General features: G+C 44.6%; 1 protein-coding gene across 1 annotated transcript in view; it reads left to right on the top strand.

Moving 5' to 3' along the window:
- Positions 1-15010, top strand: part of LOC121584695 (voltage-dependent N-type calcium channel subunit alpha-1B-like) — a 161591-nt gene extending 146581 nt beyond the window's left edge. Inside the window, exons 40-49 of the mRNA XM_045225721.1 lie at positions 471-576; positions 2155-2262; positions 5184-5311; positions 5519-5694; positions 5928-6063; positions 6268-6384; positions 7965-8003; positions 9105-9309; positions 10522-10742; positions 11387-15010. Coding sequence (XP_045081656.1) covers positions 471-576; positions 2155-2262; positions 5184-5311; positions 5519-5694; positions 5928-6063; positions 6268-6384; positions 7965-8003; positions 9105-9309; positions 10522-10742; positions 11387-11959 — 1809 coding nt within the window. The 3' untranslated portion in view covers positions 11960-15010. The remainder of the gene's footprint in view (positions 1-470; positions 577-2154; positions 2263-5183; positions 5312-5518; positions 5695-5927; positions 6064-6267; positions 6385-7964; positions 8004-9104; positions 9310-10521; positions 10743-11386) is intronic.
- Positions 15011-19820: the final 4810 nt, after the last annotated feature.

Consider the following 19820-nt stretch of genomic DNA (forward strand, 5'->3'; position numbering starts at 1 on the left):
TAAGATTGTTAGGAGGCAACCACAGAGTCGAGCTCCTGAGATCTTTGAGGCACTTCCATGGTTATGCGTACATGCCTTTTCTCACCATTATTTCGATCAATGTCAGTCTTGCACCGGTGCACTTTGACCTGCAGCATGGTGCATACTGTAGCCAATAGCAGTGAATGTTTACTTTGCATCCTCGTTGTACTAGTTGAGAAAGCTTTTTGTGTGCTGTAGCAAAATTATCCACAAATAATCCTAAAACCTTCCAAATGATTCATTTACAAGAATAAATCTGAAGAACAAACAATCACATCTTATTGTATTGTTGAAATAAAAGCAGGTAAAGCACTCAATATACTGTACATGAGTCCTCTGTGAATATTACCAGCAGCACACAGACTGGTTTCTCCTGACTGGTCAATGGTCTGGATGAAGTGTTAAACAGTAAAAGTGTGTTCTAACCTCCGTCCACACACTCTCTCCAGCGGCTAGTCAAGATGAACATGCCCATCGCTGATGACAACACAGTTCACTTCACCTCTACTCTCATGGCCCTGATCCGGACGGCCCTGGAGATCAAACTGGCCTCAGGTGAGACTGCTCTGTCCCCTCTCTCTCCCTATCCTCAGCCCTCTCCCTTGTCCCCTCTCGCTCCCTATCCTCTGCCCTCTACCCCGTCCCCTCTCTCTCCCTCTCCCCTGTCCCTCTCTCCCTATCCTTTTACCCCTCCTCTGTCCCCCCGTCCCCTCTCTCTCCCTCTCCCCTGTCCCCTCTCTCCACTCACCCCTGTCCCTTCTCTCTCCCTCTCCCCTGTCCCCCTCCCCTGTCCCCTCTCTCCCCCCACCCCTGTCCCCTATCTCTCCCTCTCCCCTGTCCCCCTCCCCTGTCCCCTCTCTCCTCTCCCTCCCCTGTCCCCTCTCTCTCCCTCTCCCCTATCCCCCTCCCCTGTCCCCTCTCTCCACTCACCCCTGTCCCCTCTCTCTCCCTCTCCCCTGTCCCCTCTCCCCTGTCCCCTCTCTCTCCCTCTCCCTGTCCCCCTCACCTGTCCCCTCTCTCCCCCACCCCTGTCCCCTATCTCTCCCTCTCCCCTGTCCCCCCCCCCTGTCCCCTCTCTCCTCTCCCCTCCCCTGTCCCCTCTCTCTCCCTCTCCCCTCTCCCCCTCCCCTGTCCCCTCTCTCCACTCACCCCTGTCCCCTCTCTCTCCCTCTCCCTGTACCCCTCCCCTGTCCCCTCCCCTGTCCCCTCTCTCCTCTCCCCTCCCCTGTCCCCTCTCTCTCCCTCTCCCCTGTCCCCTCCCCTGTCCCCTCTCTCCCTCCCCTGTCCCCTCTCTCTCCCTCTCCCCTTTCCCCCTCCCCTGTCCCCTCTCTCCCTCTCCCCTATCCCCCTCCCGTCCCCTCTCTCCACTCACCCCTGTCCCCTCTCTCTCCACTCACCCCTGTCCCCCTCACCTGTCCCTCTCTCTCCCTATCCTCTGCCCCTTCCCCTGTCCCCCCTCTCTTCCCCCTCCCCTGTCCCCTCTCCCCTGTCCCCTCTCTCTCCTTATTATCTTCCCCTCTCTCCCTCCCTATCCCTGCCCTCTCAGTTGCTGGGCGTCTGCTAAAATTCCACTGTCCAACACACCCTTGGAGTGTGTGATACATGATAGGAGTGGTGCATACTGTGCCTCTGAAATCTATCCTTACTTTTAATGAGGCCAACTTGATTAGAGACAATGCATTCGAACTCAAGCAAAAGCAAAAAACACTAGTTGTAAATGTTAGATGTAGCTATCCGTCACATGTTGTCTTCCCAGACAGACAAACAGACAGACAGACGTTGTTATGTCCCCTGGATGTGTAGCAGGTGCAGATGCTGCTTGTTTGTTGCTTACAGAGGGGTTTGCATTAGTAGATATGGGTCCCATTTGGTCTCATTAGGCTACTCTGTGGTGGGCTTTGTGTTTAGGGCCTGTACTGCAGAGTGAAGGATGGCACAGTACATTATGCTTTTCTCTAGCTTCACTGCTCACTGAGCTATTCTCTATTCTCTGTCTGCTTCTCCTCCACAATGACTCTGAAAACTCATGTTTACTTTCCTGTGTTTGTTGCTTGTTGCTATACTTCTTGAAATAGATCATTGTGTGTATTTGATGCTAGAAGATTCTATTTTCTCTTGTGATCTTCTCATCAGGGATGGTTGCCCAGCGTCTCTCTGATGCTGAACTGAAGAAAGAGCTCACCCAGGTTTGGCCAAGTCTCTCACAGAAGACTATGGATCTGTTGGTGACACCACACAAACGTAAGCACCTCTGCATGGCAGTTCTCTCGGATCCTTTTCACTGATCCTTGTCCTTGTCACTGATATAGTCAGGGGTGCACATAACTTTTTCAGTGAGTTACTCAGGTGAGTACCAGCAGATGGTGTTTGGTACTCACCATATATGTAGCGTGGTCTTAATAAGTGCAGTCTTCTTCACTGTCCTCCTCAGTGCCGCCACCACTGTCCTCCTCAGTGCTGCCATCACTGTCCTCCTCAGTGCTGCCACCACTGTCCTCCTCAGTGCCACCACCACTGTCCTCCTCAGTGCTGCCATCACTGTCCTCCTCAGTGCTGCCACCACTGTCCTCCTCAGTGCCACCACCACTGTCCTCTGCTTCAGCTTCCTGCATGGTAGATGATGAAGATGCTGCAGATGCACCTCCCTGTCCTTGGTTGAGCCTCCGATTAGCTGTCTCCATCCACAGGTCAACAGCAGGCTTTGGGTCAAATGTCTCTGTGGTCTGCTTTGACAGGTGAATGTGCATCAGTGCTGAGAGACGAGCATGTGACAGACAAGATCTGTACTTGGTTTTTATAATGTTGAGATGTGAGAATCCCCTCTCACAAGCTGCACTGCTTAAAGGCAGTGTAAGAGACAGCTTAACCACCTTGTTGATGTTGGAATAAGCATCTGGGTTACTTGTACTTACTATTTGGACCAAGTCATACACAGAAGAGGCTCCCAGGCGTTTTCCTGCCTGCTTTAAGCGCACCCATTCTGTCACAGTGGTATCTTTGTCAAGTTGCAAGGTGGCCTCATATTTCTTGAGAATGCTGCAAACTGTTGTGTTTCCAAAACTGTGGAGGTCTTGCATTTCCTGAGGCCATGTTGAAGGATCAAATACTAAGAAATGATCACATGACTTGAGGGAGTCATATCTGATTTCAAACTCTTCAATTAACCCCCTGAGTATTGTCTCTGTCAGCATCAGCATTGGAAACAGTGTGTGCCCTATGGCTTTCACCATCAAGCAGAAGTGTGAACTGTCCAATGGCCACCATGAGTTCATCCTTACATTCTCCAATGGTCAGCTTTTCCTTCTGAAACCTAATGGATGTGGTGTTCAAAATGTTGCAAATGTCAAGCATGTTTGACAGAAAGCACTGAAAACGCTCTGTGCAGATATGCTGCAAGTCACTGTTATCACTCGTAACCAGTTGCATTTTAATGGCTGGCAATAGTCTTGATATTTTTAACAGTGTTTCATGCCTCCATGCAGACCATCTGATATTATGAAACTTACCCAGTTTCACAAAGGAGATCACATTTTCTTCACATAGCTTATTCAGTGCAGCAGTTTTTTTTTGCTCCACCTTTTTGTAAATAAAACTGCAGCAGCTTGACCACAGAGCGATTAAATGTCTCACAGTAAGGAACGTTGCGATCAGCTGATTTCGCGCAATTCTCCAGTGTGTGTGCGGTGCACAGAATGTGCACAAGGGAGTCTCCAACCGCAGCAAGTTGCCGGAGTTTAGGCACAACGCCGTTGTAGATACCCACGTTGACATCAGCAGTCTGTGCACACAGCGACCAACTTTGTTGTCCAGTCATCCAAGCCTGTGTCCTGGAAAAGTCTCACAAGTCCGTCTGTTATGGCCTGTGCGGTTCGGTCAGCACCCAATTCAATCAGTCCAATAAAGTCCGAAGTAAACTCTCCGTTGCTGGACACAGACACACTGTAAACGATTTCCTGCTCAGTTTTTGTGATGTCCTCAGATCCATCAAAAAGCAGCCCCCCAAAATTCAGCAGACTGCAACTTGGCTCGTAACTCCCCGCTGATGGTGTGAGCGATGCTCTGCATGATCCGTGTGCCCTCTTCACGTGAATGATATGCACCTCCGACATTTACTTCTAGCCGCTTCAGTAAAGGAACATCCTCAGAATAGGAAGACATGGGACGTGCGTGTTTAGCTTTATGGAAGGCGAGGAGAAAAATATTAAACAGAGCTTGCCGCTGTTCTTCATTCAGCTTGTCTCGCCATCTGGCAAGTGGGCGACTGGACATTTATTCTCGGCTAGCTTGTTTAGCAATGGCTTGCGCTACATTCGTGTGCTCCTTGCTCTTTTCATGTTTGTCAAATAAAGGATGGTTGAAATTCTTTGAGCCTTTATAAAATGCACCTGTTTTGTCTGCTAGATGTGGATTTGAGTGGCAAATCTTGCACCACATTTCAATGCGCTCATCGTTAGCTTCAAGCCACTGCACATCTTGGAGCCACTTTTCCGAAAAAAGTATTTTCTTCGGCTCTGGCTCCAGTTGGCGTTTCTTTGTAGCCAAAGAAGCTGCTTAATGTCTGTTGCTTTTTGGACATCCCTGACAGTAGTTGACAAGCAACATGTAATGTGTAAGGTTAGATGAGAAGATCGGTCAAGTACGCAAAGGCGCGTAGTAACACAAGTGGCATTACGCATTCCTGATTTTTGTCGCGCTTGCGTACCTGCGTACCAGTTATGTGCACCCCTGGATATAGTTAATCTTTACAAGAAGGATACTTGGAGTATGTGTGTATCTTTTCATGCTACATCTTAAAGTGGCAAGCCCCCGACTCCTCACTCTGAAACAACATTACACATAGGTTGCCATAACAACCAGAACCCTTTCTCTTACTTGGCCATCAGTTAAGATTCCAGTAGTTGGCTTTGCCTCCACTGACATCTTGTGGCAGGATCTAAGTATCTCACCTGAGAACAATGGTATTTTAGACAGATGCTCCTTCTCTCAAGCCTGGCATGCACCAATTTTCTTCAAACAGCTAAATCACTCTTTGTTGCAAGTGATACCTTTGGGTTGACTGAATTGTATTGGAGATTAAGTGGCATCAGAGGGTCTGGATGAGACCAATAGAGATGGATGAGACAGCAGTTTTCGTCACCCACTCCCCTCTGTCCCTCTCTCAGCCAATGAGCTTACTGTTGGGAAGGTGTATGCAGCCCTGATGATCTTTGACTACTACAAGCAGAACCGAGCCAAGAGGCTCAAGGAACAGCAACAACAGCAGCAGCAACAGAATGCTACTGGCTCCCAGGTAACACACACACACACACACACATTATTGCTGATACCCAGGAGTCACAAATCCCCCCCATGAAAATGTTTTAAACATTTTCTGCCAAAACCAATATGTTGATTCAAATTTCCAAGTTTTGATTTACTATATTTTGGAGGTAGAGCCCTGGATCAATATTGTGCAGTATGTTCAGTATATCAGCATCTTGCCGTCTTTCATCCACAGGGGAAGGTGGGGGCTCTGTTTAAACCGATACTGCCCCTGACTCACAAGCAGGAGAATGTGAAGGAGAAGGCCATGACCAACGTGGAGCCTCCCTGTGAGCTACTGCCTCAGCCCCAGTCTCAGGCCCTACCTACACCTAGACCCAGGTCCACCCTGCTCAATAATGGAGGCACACTGTGAGTTCACTAACATACAGCCAGTGGCAATGTCGCTCTTGTCTTGGGGTAAAACACTATAATACTTTATAATTTTAAAGCTTTAACTTTAAAACAATCATATAAAAGTTCTATGACCGGACTTCCTGGAAAACAGTGGCAAATGTTACTGAGTGGAGTGGACTATCCTGGCAAAAAAAATATTATAATAGAATGACAATAACATCTACATTTGTTTATGTCTAATAATTCAGGCCAGGCCATGATGGCACCATGAAAGGATCGTCCTCCTGGGTGTCAGAGAAGTCTAGAGAGGTCCACAGACCCAGGAGTAAGAGAACTGTCCAAAGGGGCCAGTCTGAGGATGTCCCAAACATAACCATTCCCCAGGTACTGTAGCCAGGCCAGACTGCCCTCTGCTTTAATACACACACATGAACATCATGGCATGCTACCTGCATTTTTTCTCCTGATGTATCTGTTCGCAGTACTTTACTTGACTGGATGTACTTATCTCTATGCAAGCACTTATCTGTGTGTGTGCGTGCATGCATTCATGTTTTTGTGTACGTATGTGTGTGTTATGTCCCTCAGGAGTCAGTGGAGATGAGGAAGATGGACACCAGTGGCAGCACAGTACCTGGTCCTGGGTCTGGACTGGAGAGCCAGGGGAGAGCTGTGTCCATGCCCCGCCTCAACGCAGAGCTGAAGGTACAGACACACCCTAACACACACACACATAATTTGTGAAGCAGATGCTCCATGCCATAACTAAACTCTCTTGGAGAAAGCATGGTTGCGTGGTGTTTCGCATCAGTGGCTATACTGCGGGCAGATTACTATGGTCAGGTGGCTATCTCATCTAATATTGCTGCAGTATAACTGCTAAAAAAAAATTAAAAGATTCCTTCTATTCGTCCAATGAAATATAATCAGCTCCTAATTTCCTGAGTGATATTGATGTTAATCGATTGTTGTGTTTAAGTGCATTCCTTTCAGGTTAAAATGAATGTGTGTTGATCCTACTTTTAGTGCACAGAAGAAGTCCTGGATAATTTGATTAGAGCCTGGCAGACCGCCAACTGCTTGTCCCGTATCGTTTTTCCTTTGCTGCGAACAGAAGAAGAAAAAAATAAATGATAGTGGCTCAAAATGGATGGGTGTAGAAAATCAGAGTGTTCATCCCTCATGCGTTCAGGGAGGAAGAGAGTAATCATGTTACTAAGGATAGACAATGTGAAGAGGGGGATAAATGGAATGAGAGGAGAAGAGGATTGCCTCGTGACTTGCTGTCTAATTTTTCTCACCTTTTCTAACGAGGGCAGGAAATCCTTCATCAAATACAATTAGAGATGGCCTTTCTGAGATTGCTTGCTATTGTTAGAGTGAAATGGGGAGGCATGTAGCCTGAACTCTACCCTGAAACAGACTTGGTCTCCGGCTTGGTTTTCCATGGCTTAATTAGATTTGTTCCCTTCCTTTTTGGGGCAATGCCTCATTTCTCTCTCCCTGGCGATGCCAGCACGATCAGGGCTGTAAATCTCACAGCATGCCTCCACCTCCTCAACATCCTCTTTGTGCACTAGTGACATGTGACACCCAGGGTAGACATGAACCCTCACATGAAGCCTCTCGGAGAGGGAAAATGCCCCTTGTTTCATTCTCAAAGAAGCCCAGTGAGAAGCTAAGCCCAAATCCCTTTAAACTAGAGTGCTGGATGATAAGAGGCAGTACTTGTTGATTTAGTGGTTTCAGCACCTTTTAATATGTATGAAACCCTTTTGATTCCCTAGGGGCAGCTCTGGCCCATAGACTTGCCCCACCTGGCTCTCTGCCAGTTCAGAAGCTTGGCTCACTAGAACAAAAGCTAAATAGCCAGATATGTTTTCTAAGATATCTTAGTATTAATGGTGAAGGGGGCATTGAGTGTCAAAAGACATAGAGACATGGGGGAGTTCTGTCTGCTTGGAATGGGTAATTATGTCTTATTGCCAGGTGCTGAAACACACAATGAGATATCACATATTTACCTTCCTTTAAAAAGAGTATACTGAAAGCCAAATGCCCTCAGTGGCCATTTAAACATAATCATGTCATATTTACAAGCAGATCATTTATTTTTAATCACCATGTTAAGACACCTCTGTAATTGTCCTGCTACTTCTCCTCTATTCTTCTCCTAACTGTTCAATGTCACCTCTCTCAGTCTACCCTCCTCTTTTCTCCTGTCTCTCTGGCCTGATGCTTTCCCATGGTCCTCTTCCTCCTCCTCCTCCTCTGCTGTGTGACAGAGGAGCAAGTCGCGTCACTCCCCGGGGACCCTGCTGGCTGTATGTAGCCCTGTCTCCTCTCCCTCATTATCTCCTCTGCACCAGCTCTACTCTGTTTGTTGATCCCAATGTACTAGTATGTGTCAAACTAGATTATATTTCGTATTAACTGGCCGCGCAGGTGTGTAAAATGCTAGGTTCTGCAAGCATATGATTGTACAGTATTGTCAGTGTTTGACACCAGGTAGAACATTAACAACCCAGTCTACATGTTTTTTGTTCTATAATATACAATGTGGGGGATATACTGTGTGATTTTAGGATGAGAGTTAAGCTCACTGTGAAACTGTAAATCAAAGGTCTAGCCAAGTACAGTGTCTCGTGGAAGAGACTCTTCCTTTGATCATTCTATGGGGACTGTACAACACTCATTAAAACACAGCTGCTGATGCCAAGCTGCTCTTAGATACCAAGCCTATGGAGTTTGTCAGTAGTAAACTAGTGATCAGATGGAGCTGTTTTGGAGAGAGAACGGTCTGCTGCTACAGGTGGAAACATAGCCTCAGTTTCCTCTTTGATGCTCTTTTCCTCAAGCAGCCATCTAAGACTCAGGGAAATTGGTAGCAGTGTCTATGATTTTACCAACAGCAATCTAGGTAGGTTGCTCTGTTTTTGAGGACACTGAAAATGTGAATAGTATATTTTGCAGCAAGGCTCTGCAGGATATAAATGGTGTTTCACAATGGAGTCAGAGAGGTGTACAGTACACCAGAGGAGGCTGGTAGGAGGAGCTATAGGAGGACGGGCTTACTGTAATCCCTATTCCACCATGGACTAGTCAGTGATTCCTAGTTCCCATGGACTAGTCAGTGATCCCTATTCCTCATGGACTAGTCAGTGATCCCTAGTTTCCATGGACTAGTCAGTGATCCCTAGTTCCCATGGACTAGTCAGTGATCCCTAGTTCCTATGGACTAGTCAGTGATCCCTAGTTCCCATGGACTAGTCAGTGATCCCTAGTTCCCATGGACTAGTCAGTGATCCCTAGTTCCCATGGACTAGTCAGTGATCCCTAGTTCCCATGGACTAGTCAGTGATCCCTAGTTCCCATGGACTAGTCAGTGATCCCTACACCCCCCTATTCCTATTTGTCCCACACAGCCTGTTCCTGCCTGCAGCCCAATGAAGCGCTCTGCGTCCACCCACGCCCCCCAGCGCCCCCAGGAGGTGAATCTGCGTGACTTCACCCTGGAGAGGCCCAGCACCCAAGAAAGGCCTCAACACCACCACCACCACCGCTGCCACCACCACCGCCGAGAGAGGGACAAGAAGCAGCGGTCACTGGACAGGACGCCAAGCACCGCTGGTTAGTGCACAGATACACACTATAAACACATCATGTTTTCAATGTGGAATTACAGGGATCTCTTTTTCATTAAAGTTACAGGGTGTCATATGTTATATGAGTGCCGACCCACCATTACCCTGATTACAAAATGTGGGTGTTTAACCATACAGTCCTGCAGCTCACTGTCCCCTGGTGTCACTAGAGTCTGAATGTATAGCCCTCTCTGCCTTATTGCCTTCCATCCAGTCAGAGGGTGAGAAGCAGACCACAGCCCAGCTGGCTGGGGCTCATCTGTTATAGAGATGCGCTCTGGGCTCCATGGAGGCATCGTTCAGGCCTGGGTGTTACAGTGGAGCTCTGCAGCTGATCTTTATTACACAGATAAAAGGGACTGACAGACCAAAGGCTACCCAATGACCTGCTAATTTATGGGCACCTCTTGTCTCAGCAGGGCAATGCTGAGGAGAGGATATTTTTTGGGAAGAAAAGCCTTCGGTGTGCTAGTAGTCTGTCCTTTGCACGTTTTTAAGAATCTTCTGTTTCAGAGTGAGGTAAAGACTGGGTGCAATCAGGGGTTGAATTGGGAATTCAGAGGTGAAGGGGGGAATTCAGAGGTGGAGGGGGAGTTAGGGTTAGGTTGAGGCCAGGTTTGAACATAGGCTAGGGTTAGAGTTAGGATTATGCCAAGATTGGGGTAAATTTATGCCAAGATTATGGATAGGGTAATGCTAAGATAAGGGTTGGGCTAGGGCTGACCACATCCAACCCACATCTAACTCTAGCTTTATGTCCACATCACGGTTCAACCCTAGTCTCAACTCTAATCCTAACTCTAGCTTTATGTCCACATCACGGTTCAACCCTAGTCTCAACTCTAATCCTAACTCTAGCTTTATGTCCACATCACGGTTCAACCCTAGTCTCAACTCTAATCCTAACTCTAGCTTTATGTCCACATCACGGTTCAACCCTAGTCTCAACTCTAATCCTAACTCTAGCTTTATGTCCACATCACGGTTCAACCCTAGTCTCAACTCTAATCCTAACTCTAGCTTTATGTCCACATCACGGTTCAACCCTAGTCTCAACTCTAATCCTAACTCTAGCTTTATGTCCACATCACGGTTCAACCCTAGTCTCAACTCTAATCCTAACTCTAGCTTCATGTCAACATCCCGGTTCATTCTTAACCCTGGCCTAACGCTAACCCTGGTTTGTATTTTTACTAAGGTACACAAGAAGAACCGGCTGCAGAGCCCTCGTCTAGAGACAGGGTGCAGGACCGCGGCCGCTCCCATGAGAGGAAGCACCACTCGACGGTGGGGGAGAAGCAGCGCTACTACTCCTGCGATCGCTACAGCAGCAGGGAACACTGCAACACCACCAAGTCTGCCACCACCAGCTGTGCCACTTCCCCCAGCGAGGTGCAGGAACCCAGCATCAACAAGCAGGTGGGAGGGCATGGGCAGAGTAGGATAGGATATGGACAGGGCAGGAAACAGTATCGGTCTGGCAGGGTGGGGCATGACAAAAGCATGCCAGGGTATAGCCATGGTATGATATGGGCAGGGCATGGAAAGGAATCAGGGTATGCAATGACTGAATGAGAATCAGAATAATAAACACACTAGACACTATCAGTAAGTTTATGTCTGTCTGATTTAGTACAGCACAGTGTATATTGTGTGCAACTCTCTTAGTGATGATCTGTCTGCTCTCTGTTTCTGTCTCTTGCTGAAACTCAACTTTCTCTTCTTTCTGCCCTTTAGTGCAACCACTCATGGCCTTTCAATTCTCTTTCCACTTTTCTTCTTCTTCTTCTTCTTCTTCTTCTTCTTCTTCACCATTTTCTGTCCATTTTGTCTGTCTTCTTCTCTTCTCTTTTTCCTCCCATCAATGACTGTCCTTTCCTTTCATCTCTCTGTCCTTCCTGGTTGTTTTGTCTGTCTTTTCCCACTACCCTCTCTCTCCTCTCCATCTGATTATGGTGTCTTTCCCTTCGTTCTGGTGACCCTGTCCCCCTGTCACCTCCTCTCCTGTGCGGTCTCCTCATCTTTTTTATCGTTTCAAATTGCTTTTTCCAATTTTCATCTAGGGTAGTGGTTTGGTTAAAGGCAGCCCAGTGATGTTGACCTCAGGGGCTAGCACACCCAGCCATGGACGCAGGCAGCTCCCACAGACCCCCCTGACCCCTCGCCCCAGGGTGGCCTTCAAAACGGCAAACTCCTCCCCTGTGCACTTTGTGTCTGCCAAGTGTGGCAGCGGCCTTCCCACCCTGAGTCCTAGCCGGCTGAGCCGTGGGCTGTCCGAGCACAACGCCCTGCTGCACAGTGGCACCTCCCACATCCCCTCCCCCATCACCCACATCAGCTCTGAGCCCTTCTTGGGCTACAGTCACAGTGACCCCCAGGGCCAGGGCAGCCCGTACTGCAGCCTCTGGGACGAGCTGCTGAGCCCTTATGCTGCCAGAGCACGCTCCCCTTGGACTGCACGGCCTCAGATGCGGCCGGGGGCCATCCACCTGCCTCCGCCACCCCAGCAGAGACGTGCGGTGCCCAACGGATACCACTTCACCTTTGGTGGTAATGCCAACGCCAGCCTGGGCTCTGGCTCTGGTGCCAGGGCACCCAGGTACTATCACAAGGCAGAGGAGGATGAATGGTGCTAGCACGGCTTTGAACAGATGTTTTTAATGCATTTTTGAGGAATCGTGATGAGTTTTATCATCTTTTTTGAAGGTTTTAGTTTACACTGTTGTTGTACGATAAGCTAATTATGGGAAATAAATCAAGGAAGGTTGGAATTCATTTGAATGTGAACAAAGCAGCAGCATTTTTAGGACCTGGATGAACATGAAAGTGGATGTGTATTCGGTGAATTGTTGGTAATTTAGTTGGCTCCGACCAACTGTAAGGCGTCTTTGTCTTATTCACTGAAGACAATGGCATTTTTCATTGATGGCACTTTTGCTTTGCTTCTTTATCAACTTAATTATTTTGAAATAAAACGTATCCGAGTTTTTTCAGTCTTGATAGTGACCGAAATAGTGGCATAAGAAACCCTCCTACAGGTACACACAGTAGAGATGGGTGAGCAGCAGCCCTCTTTGCTGTCTCTGCGATGAGCAGAGTGAGAGGCTCAATGGAAAGTCCCATGACAATACCTAGACACTGTTAAGTACGTGCAACAACATATGATTAGGAAATACTTATTCAAACCTCGCTAAGAAACACACTTGAAAGTATCCTAAACGGCTATTGCTTTGCTTTGGGACTCTTACCATTCGATGATATAAAGGAATTTACAGTTGCCCAATCCATTATATGACATTCCCTTTCTGTCAGAAGATACAGCCTGATAGAGCAGAGGGATCGATGTTGTCATTACAGACAATGATTGTTGATTTGCTGCTGTTTACCATCAAACTTCACTACACTACTAGAGAGAAATTAGGAATGGAAATTAAATGTAATTTGTTTTATATAAAACTATTGTAGATGTTATCTTTTCATTGTCTGCATTTTTTGTATGATGTAAAAGCAACTTTGTTTATGTAAATTGCTTAAGATTTGTCATCGTTTCAGGTCTAATGTTTCTTACATACTGTCTGCTTCCGATGTTTAATACAAAGTGCCTATCCTTTTTAGATATATGGTAGTAAAGATACAAAGTCAACCGTTTTTTGGAATGCATCAACACTCAAGTAGTGGTTTGGTCAATTGGGTAGTTCTGCAGGAGAACAAGATGTACAGCAAGCCTTATCTGAGAAACGAGCACTTTTATTTCAGAAAAAAAAAACTATTATTATTATTACCTTATAATTGCTGATATTTTTCTTGTATGATTTTCTTTTTGGTAAATATATATATATGGTAATATATTTCATCAATTTGAGGGGGGACAACGAAAGCTAGTGCAAAAGCATATATCATGAACACTTATCAAACGTAGCATATCAATCCAGTTAGGAAGACATAATCAGAGGAACACAACTGCATGTTTAAATCATAAACCTGGTTGACACCAGTTATAAAGATGTAGTAGTGTATATTTATTTTCCTGGTGAGGATACTCAACTGCGATAGCATTGCAAGCTATTGTATTGCCTTCTGTTTCAATGTTATAACTGCAGACTTAGTAAAGAACACAAAGAATCTGATGATAAACAAACAGTGTGCACTTTTTGCGCTTGAGAAGCAAAGATGAATACAGATCCCTGATGAGAGAGTGTGCTAAGTGGTGCTGAGTGCCCTAGCACCAGCACACCAGACCCCTCTGTGTCTCTCAATTGGCTCAGACCCCTCTGTGTTAAGGTTTAAGTCTCCCCATTGGCTCGGACCCATGTGACCAAGATCTGCCCTCCGATCTCTGCTTCCATTTTGAAGGAGAGAATTTCACAGCTGTCAGATCATAATATAAATCTGGTTCTTTCTATCTACCCAGCCATGGTAACCGCTGATGTTGATGGTTCACATCTGCCTCTAAAAAGCTTCAGATATTCTATATGGATAGTAATACAATATGATGCCCTGGGATGGATGATCTAATTCTTGGATAGCTAAGAGCTTCTGCTCTTTTCTATTCTACAGTACATTGGGTGTGTAATGTATCAAGGTGTGCTGTATAAAGGATGCTCTACTCCAGTGAAGGTTTTGCTCAATTATTGATAGTAGCGGAGACACATTAGGTGGGACCAGGTGTTGCCATGACCACACACTCGTCAGGGTTCTGTACTGCATATTTCCCAGAAGCAGGGTTTTGACGACAGGGAAAGTAGGGCTATGCAACAAGACACTAAGGTCATATACATCCATTCTGTAGCTTTACATGCTGAGATCTCCAGATTCAGGCTTCAGCATGATTGTGACCAAATCTTTTATATAAAATGTTTTTACAAAATTATAAAAATGTATTTAAAAATGAATAATGGCACAACAAGTAAAGCGGAAATTAATAAAATATTTGGAAATACAGCAACTTTATATATTTGCATGCATACAATTTGCCCACTTTGACGATGTCAATAGGTAACCTGTGTCTTAAAAAGGAAGTAAACAATGTTATGGTTATTTCTATCTGTTCCATGTTAGGTGATCGCGTCAGAGGAGGGTGTTCATAAACATTTAATAAACTGTAATGGTTTTGTTTTTGTATGAGAAGGGAGCAAATTCTCCACATTCTTGTACAGATACATGAATTGACTTCCCCTTGACATGTTTCCATAGTGGGTCAAAAACATACATATACTATCAGTCTCTTCCTTCATCTCTGTGGCCTCTGTATTATTTATTTAAAAAGAAACATATCCACACCCTAGTCTCTAACAGTTGGTTGCCAAACACTGAACTGTTCCTATTTCTCGTTCTGCATACCAACTGCAGTGTACATGTGGCTTCTGGAGAAAATAATGTTTGCATGTTCTGACAATGTATGTGCATGTAAATCTTAGTACTTTTTTCATACCATCTGTTCATTTCTTGTTAATGTTTCTTGATCTTTGATATCAACTGTGGGGTTTGTTGAAAAAAAACTTTATATAAAAACAGTATTGAACAATGTTGATAGTTCCAGCCATGCAACAGAGCTGGAACATTATTTGGGACTTGAAAGTGAGTTGTTTGTTGCCTGATTATGTTTATTGGCCAGACTTTGAATTCTGCAGTTGTTTCTACGTTTACATTTTGTATGCAACCAAGTCCCTTGAATTAAAAAAATTATATGAAACAAACGTGCTTCAATATGTGTAATAGCTGGAATATGTTTCGTTTATGGAATAAGCAGACAATGACCAGTTGATGTTTATCCATTTATAGTATCGGAGGGGTGTTGGACTTGGATGGGTGAAGATGTACCTTATGTTGGTGTCAATGGCGCAATGTTATTGGTCTACAGCCTACAGTGGGCGGAGACATTTCCCAAAATACACAAGGTTGAACATCCCGGTGATGCTCAAGTCGCGGGAAACAGTTGAAGCATCAACTTTCTCGAGCCTGCCTAAGACAACACTTTACCAACAAACATAGCTAAAATGTTTTCCATGTAAAGTAATATTGACAACCTAACATATAGAGGAGTCTTTCCACAAGATATTCGAATTAATGATAATGTTTTGGTACTTTTGTTGTCATTGCTGTTGTTTATCCAAACAGAACAAGAGCTATGTTATATCCGATAGAATTGATGATATTATCAGTGTCTATTTACTCTCTTGGAGCCGCTATTGATGATTTTGAAAAGGATATGGGCTCGGAGAATCTTGGGAAAGGTAAGACAGAGCGCATCAATGTATCACACACGTACTTTGTATCGTTATTCTTTTATGTTATTTCTCAATTTTCCCTTAGGTTTTTCAAACAAGTCATCATGATACTTCTAAAACGTTCATATGAATTTGGTCTTGGCAAATGTGTTGTCTCAACAGGTGTCTGAAAAAACTAATCTATTCTGCAATATTTTTCAATGATAGAATGAAACATTTTAGACAGTCCGTGCACAGTTTTAACTCGACTGCTAATATTACGAACTGAAGTAGCCCGTATTTCTTTACCCCAGTCTGTTTAGACATTGATATTCACGATGCAGTAATACCATACTCAACCACTTGGAGCAGCTGTTGATCGGTTTTAGTCAACTACATTGTCACCACAAACAAGCATGTATTACAGTTATAGGATAATAATAAATTGTATCATGTTGAGGCAAGATGGGAATGATGTGTTTTACTCTGGAAAGTCTGCTTAGTTCTAAAAGAAAATCAATGCTTTTCCAAACATTCCCTGTTCTATCATTGAGGGGAAGAGGCCAAGGTAGGCACTACTAGGCATGCAGGTTGAGTTGTTTAACCTCCATTATAAACTGGGTGGTTCGAGCCCTGAATGCTGATTGGCTGACAGCTGTGGTATATCAGACCATATACCACGGGTATGACAAAACATTTATTTTTACTGCATTAATTACGTTGGTAACCAGTTTATAATATCAATAAGGCACCTCTGGGGTTTGTGGTATATGGCCAATATACCACGGCTAAGGGCTGTATCCACGCACTCTGCGTTGCATTGTGCCTAAGAACAGCCCTTATCCGTGGTATATTGGCAATATACCACACCCCCTCAGGACTTATTGCTTAATTATACAATGGTTGGGTCTAATCCTGGATGATGATTGGTTAAAACCGCATTCCAGCAGATGTCTATTCCACAAGTTACTACCGGCTAAAGCTATGACGTTGAAATGCCTATTTATTATTTTCCATCTGACTGCACAATCCACTGTCTCAACAGCCCAGCTAGGCAATTTATAAACTTTATCTCCACTATAAAAAGCATCTAGACATTATCTCCCATTTCTTTTAGACTAGCATTTGGTTTTCAACAGCGGAGATTTGTGTAAACCTTGCTGTCTGTCTCTCGGGACGAGACAGACAGGCAGACAGCTTTTCTCAGCCAGTCGAAATCATGAATCAGCTGGAATCATTTTTATGGATATATACAAAGAAATGTCAATAGAAACAGGTTAAACGAAATGTAGCTAGTTTGCAGTCTTTCCAGCTTCAGTTTGAAGTGATTGTGTTAGCTGTGTTGTTGGCTAGCTCCTCTGAACAACAGTGACCTGACAAGAGAGCACATTTTCTATGCCAGGCTAAATCGAAAAAACAGCTTAAACAAAGCAAATGGAGCTACTTTGCTGTTATTCTGTCTGCACTGTTTGACGTGCCTGAAAGGTTAGCCGTAGTTGGCTAGCTAGCAAGCAAGGGTTAAGAACGTTGCCAGCCAATATGGCAATGAAACATTTATAACAAACATTTATAACAAACAAACGTCAATAGATACAGAACAAAAATACTTAACGACTGGATCGCGTCTCTGGCAACCGAACAGATAGAACGAATGACCAGCCAGCTTGGGTAGCAACCTTAGATTTGTGTCGGGACTATATCTTGTGGAAGGATGAAATAGTATGAATAAATTCATCAAAATAACAACACCAATGCCAATATATCCTCCAAACACTGGCTTCTCAGGCATTATCACTTAATTATCTGCTGTACCTGTGAAAATCAATAAGTATAGAATTTGGTTCACATAGGCTACAGAATATGCATAGTAGCCTCACACAGTAAACACAGAGTTAAGTAATTACCATCATTTCCCATACAATGTCACCACCTCATTCCACCATTACATAATATCTGGTCTTATATAATACTGTCCATATGTGAAGGGAAAATATGCTGATAATGTTTTCTAATAGTGCTTGTGTTACCATAAGATCTCATGAGCCACATTTAATCCAGCTGCTCCCAGTGGAGCTCTGGGAGGGAACAGGCCCACAGTCTCAGGGTCAGAACTGATTGGTCTGGCCTGGGAGAGCCAGTTATAGACTGGACTGTATGAGAATGAGGGAGGAAGGGAATAATTATGTGTCATTCTAAGATCCCCTTCCCATCAACTATGACCTGTACATAATCACATAATGATGTTGGTCACCAAAGGGAAAGAACTGAAGTGTCTCGTTCTGCTCAGTCGTTTATGTGGGGTGTTTCCAGTTGAGTTGTTTGGTTTGAAGCTCCTTCATGACGTCTGGTTCTGCCTCTTGGCAACCATGTTGGTTCATTGAATAGAGCAAGGGGCAGCTGCCCACATCGTTACAAGAGGGTCCCTTGGGTTAGGTTGGATTGCAGAGCCCAAGCCCACTTAGCACAGTGCTGCTTTAGCAGCTTTTTCTGTGAATAGACTTTCGATTAGCCTGTACAAAGATACTGGTTCCATTGGACCATAAGGATAATAATCTCAATCTTTAAAGAATGCTCTATTGCAGGATATCGACCATAACCTTATTTAAATGTATTTATTCACATTTTAGTTATAATTATTGTGCTAATAAATGTCAATATCCATGAGGTAACAGCTCCATAAATATGTTTTTCTAATCTATCTGTTATTAAAGCTTTGATATGTGACAGCGTAATGTCATGTTTTAATTGTATAATTAACTCTCTGTTCCCATATCGTGTCATTGAGTGCAGATCAAAGCCTCTGCGCTGTCTGGGTCTGAGGGGCACCACTCCAAAGCCAGACTACTGAGGCCTGAATGCCAGACATACAGACAGTAATTCATGTTATCCTGGTTTGATAACCATAACTATGTGTCCAGGAGAGAATAACGTCTGCCTGCTGATTGTGTGTCTGGACAGCATTACATAGGCCAGGCCAGGGGCACCTGGTGGAACTATGGCTAAGTATATTATAGAAACTGGACGTTTGGGGGGAAAATGAAAGAGCTTCATTTTCTGAGTGATTGTCAGATTGAGTCAAAATAATTATATCATAAGTTTGGTAGGGCTATCTGTGTTAGACATGCAGGTTGGCATTTATTGTTATGAATATTGCCTTGGAGGCAGCTCTGCAAAGTGGTCACTAGCTGGCACAGCCACAAAGTCATACAATCAGATTTGAAACCTAACCCTAACCTTACCCACGCTGCTAACCCTAATGCCTAACCCTAACTTTAAATTCATTTTGTTCTCATTAATTTTTACAATATAGACAATTTTGACTTTGCAGCTGGCCCATTTAGCAGAAATCACTCAGTTCTGCCTCCAGGGCAAGCAAGATTCATGACAATAAACGTCAACCTGCGTTAGACATGCTGGACAAAACAATTATATTTTCAGGTTGCTCAGTTTGGAAACCAGCAGTGGTGGCTGGAAACCCTCTGAAATGTCAGAAATGTCCTCACAATTTTAGAATTTGCTATATGCCAGGCCATGTTGAATTATGCCGCTGTTATGCGTGGTTAAGTACTGTATTGGAAGTTGCAGGTAAAACTTTACAGTATTTGGCTTTAGCCATCCAGCTGTCCCAATGTCATCTCTTGTGAGTTATCATCATGCCTGTCTGCTTAGGTGGCCTATTTGGTGAGGTGATTGCTAAATAACTTTAAGTAGGCAGGATAATTGCAGTTCTGCTGTTGGCAGAAATCTACAAACATTTTTATGCTGTGGCTTAGAATGAATAAATGCTCACTGTCATCTGTGTGAATTTTAATAATGGGTCAGGAACTCAAGGCAGTGTTTAGATTCATTAACCTTGCACATGTGGAAAGAGCATAAATATTCAGAAGCATTCCAATTTCTTATTTACACTTACACACACAGATGGTGCTGCGGTGGATAGTAACCGTCTTACGGGCTCCTCTTGACCAATTCTGTTGGGGGGGGGGTTTTACGCTGAGCTCAACTTTGTTTTGTACATACTTTCTCCGCTATGATTTCCTATGACCGTAAACAGCTTCTGGACATCAGAACAGCGTTTACAAACCTTGATTTGGATTAACATTTCTACTTCAACGAGACGGCAGATCTGGACGTTCTGCTTACTCCGGACCAGGCATTAATCCCGGGACTTGAAAGAGAGAGTGGTGGTGAAAGAGAGGCAGGCAAGGCAGCATCCTGACGAGACTACGTCGGCAAGCAAATAGACCGCCATTGCCCTCTGTTCTATTGGGGAATGTGCAGTCACTGGAGA

This window comes from Coregonus clupeaformis, chromosome 16, assembly GCF_020615455.1.
Source record: "Coregonus clupeaformis isolate EN_2021a chromosome 16, ASM2061545v1, whole genome shotgun sequence".
NCBI classification, from domain to species: Eukaryota; Metazoa; Chordata; class Actinopteri; order Salmoniformes; family Salmonidae; genus Coregonus; species Coregonus clupeaformis.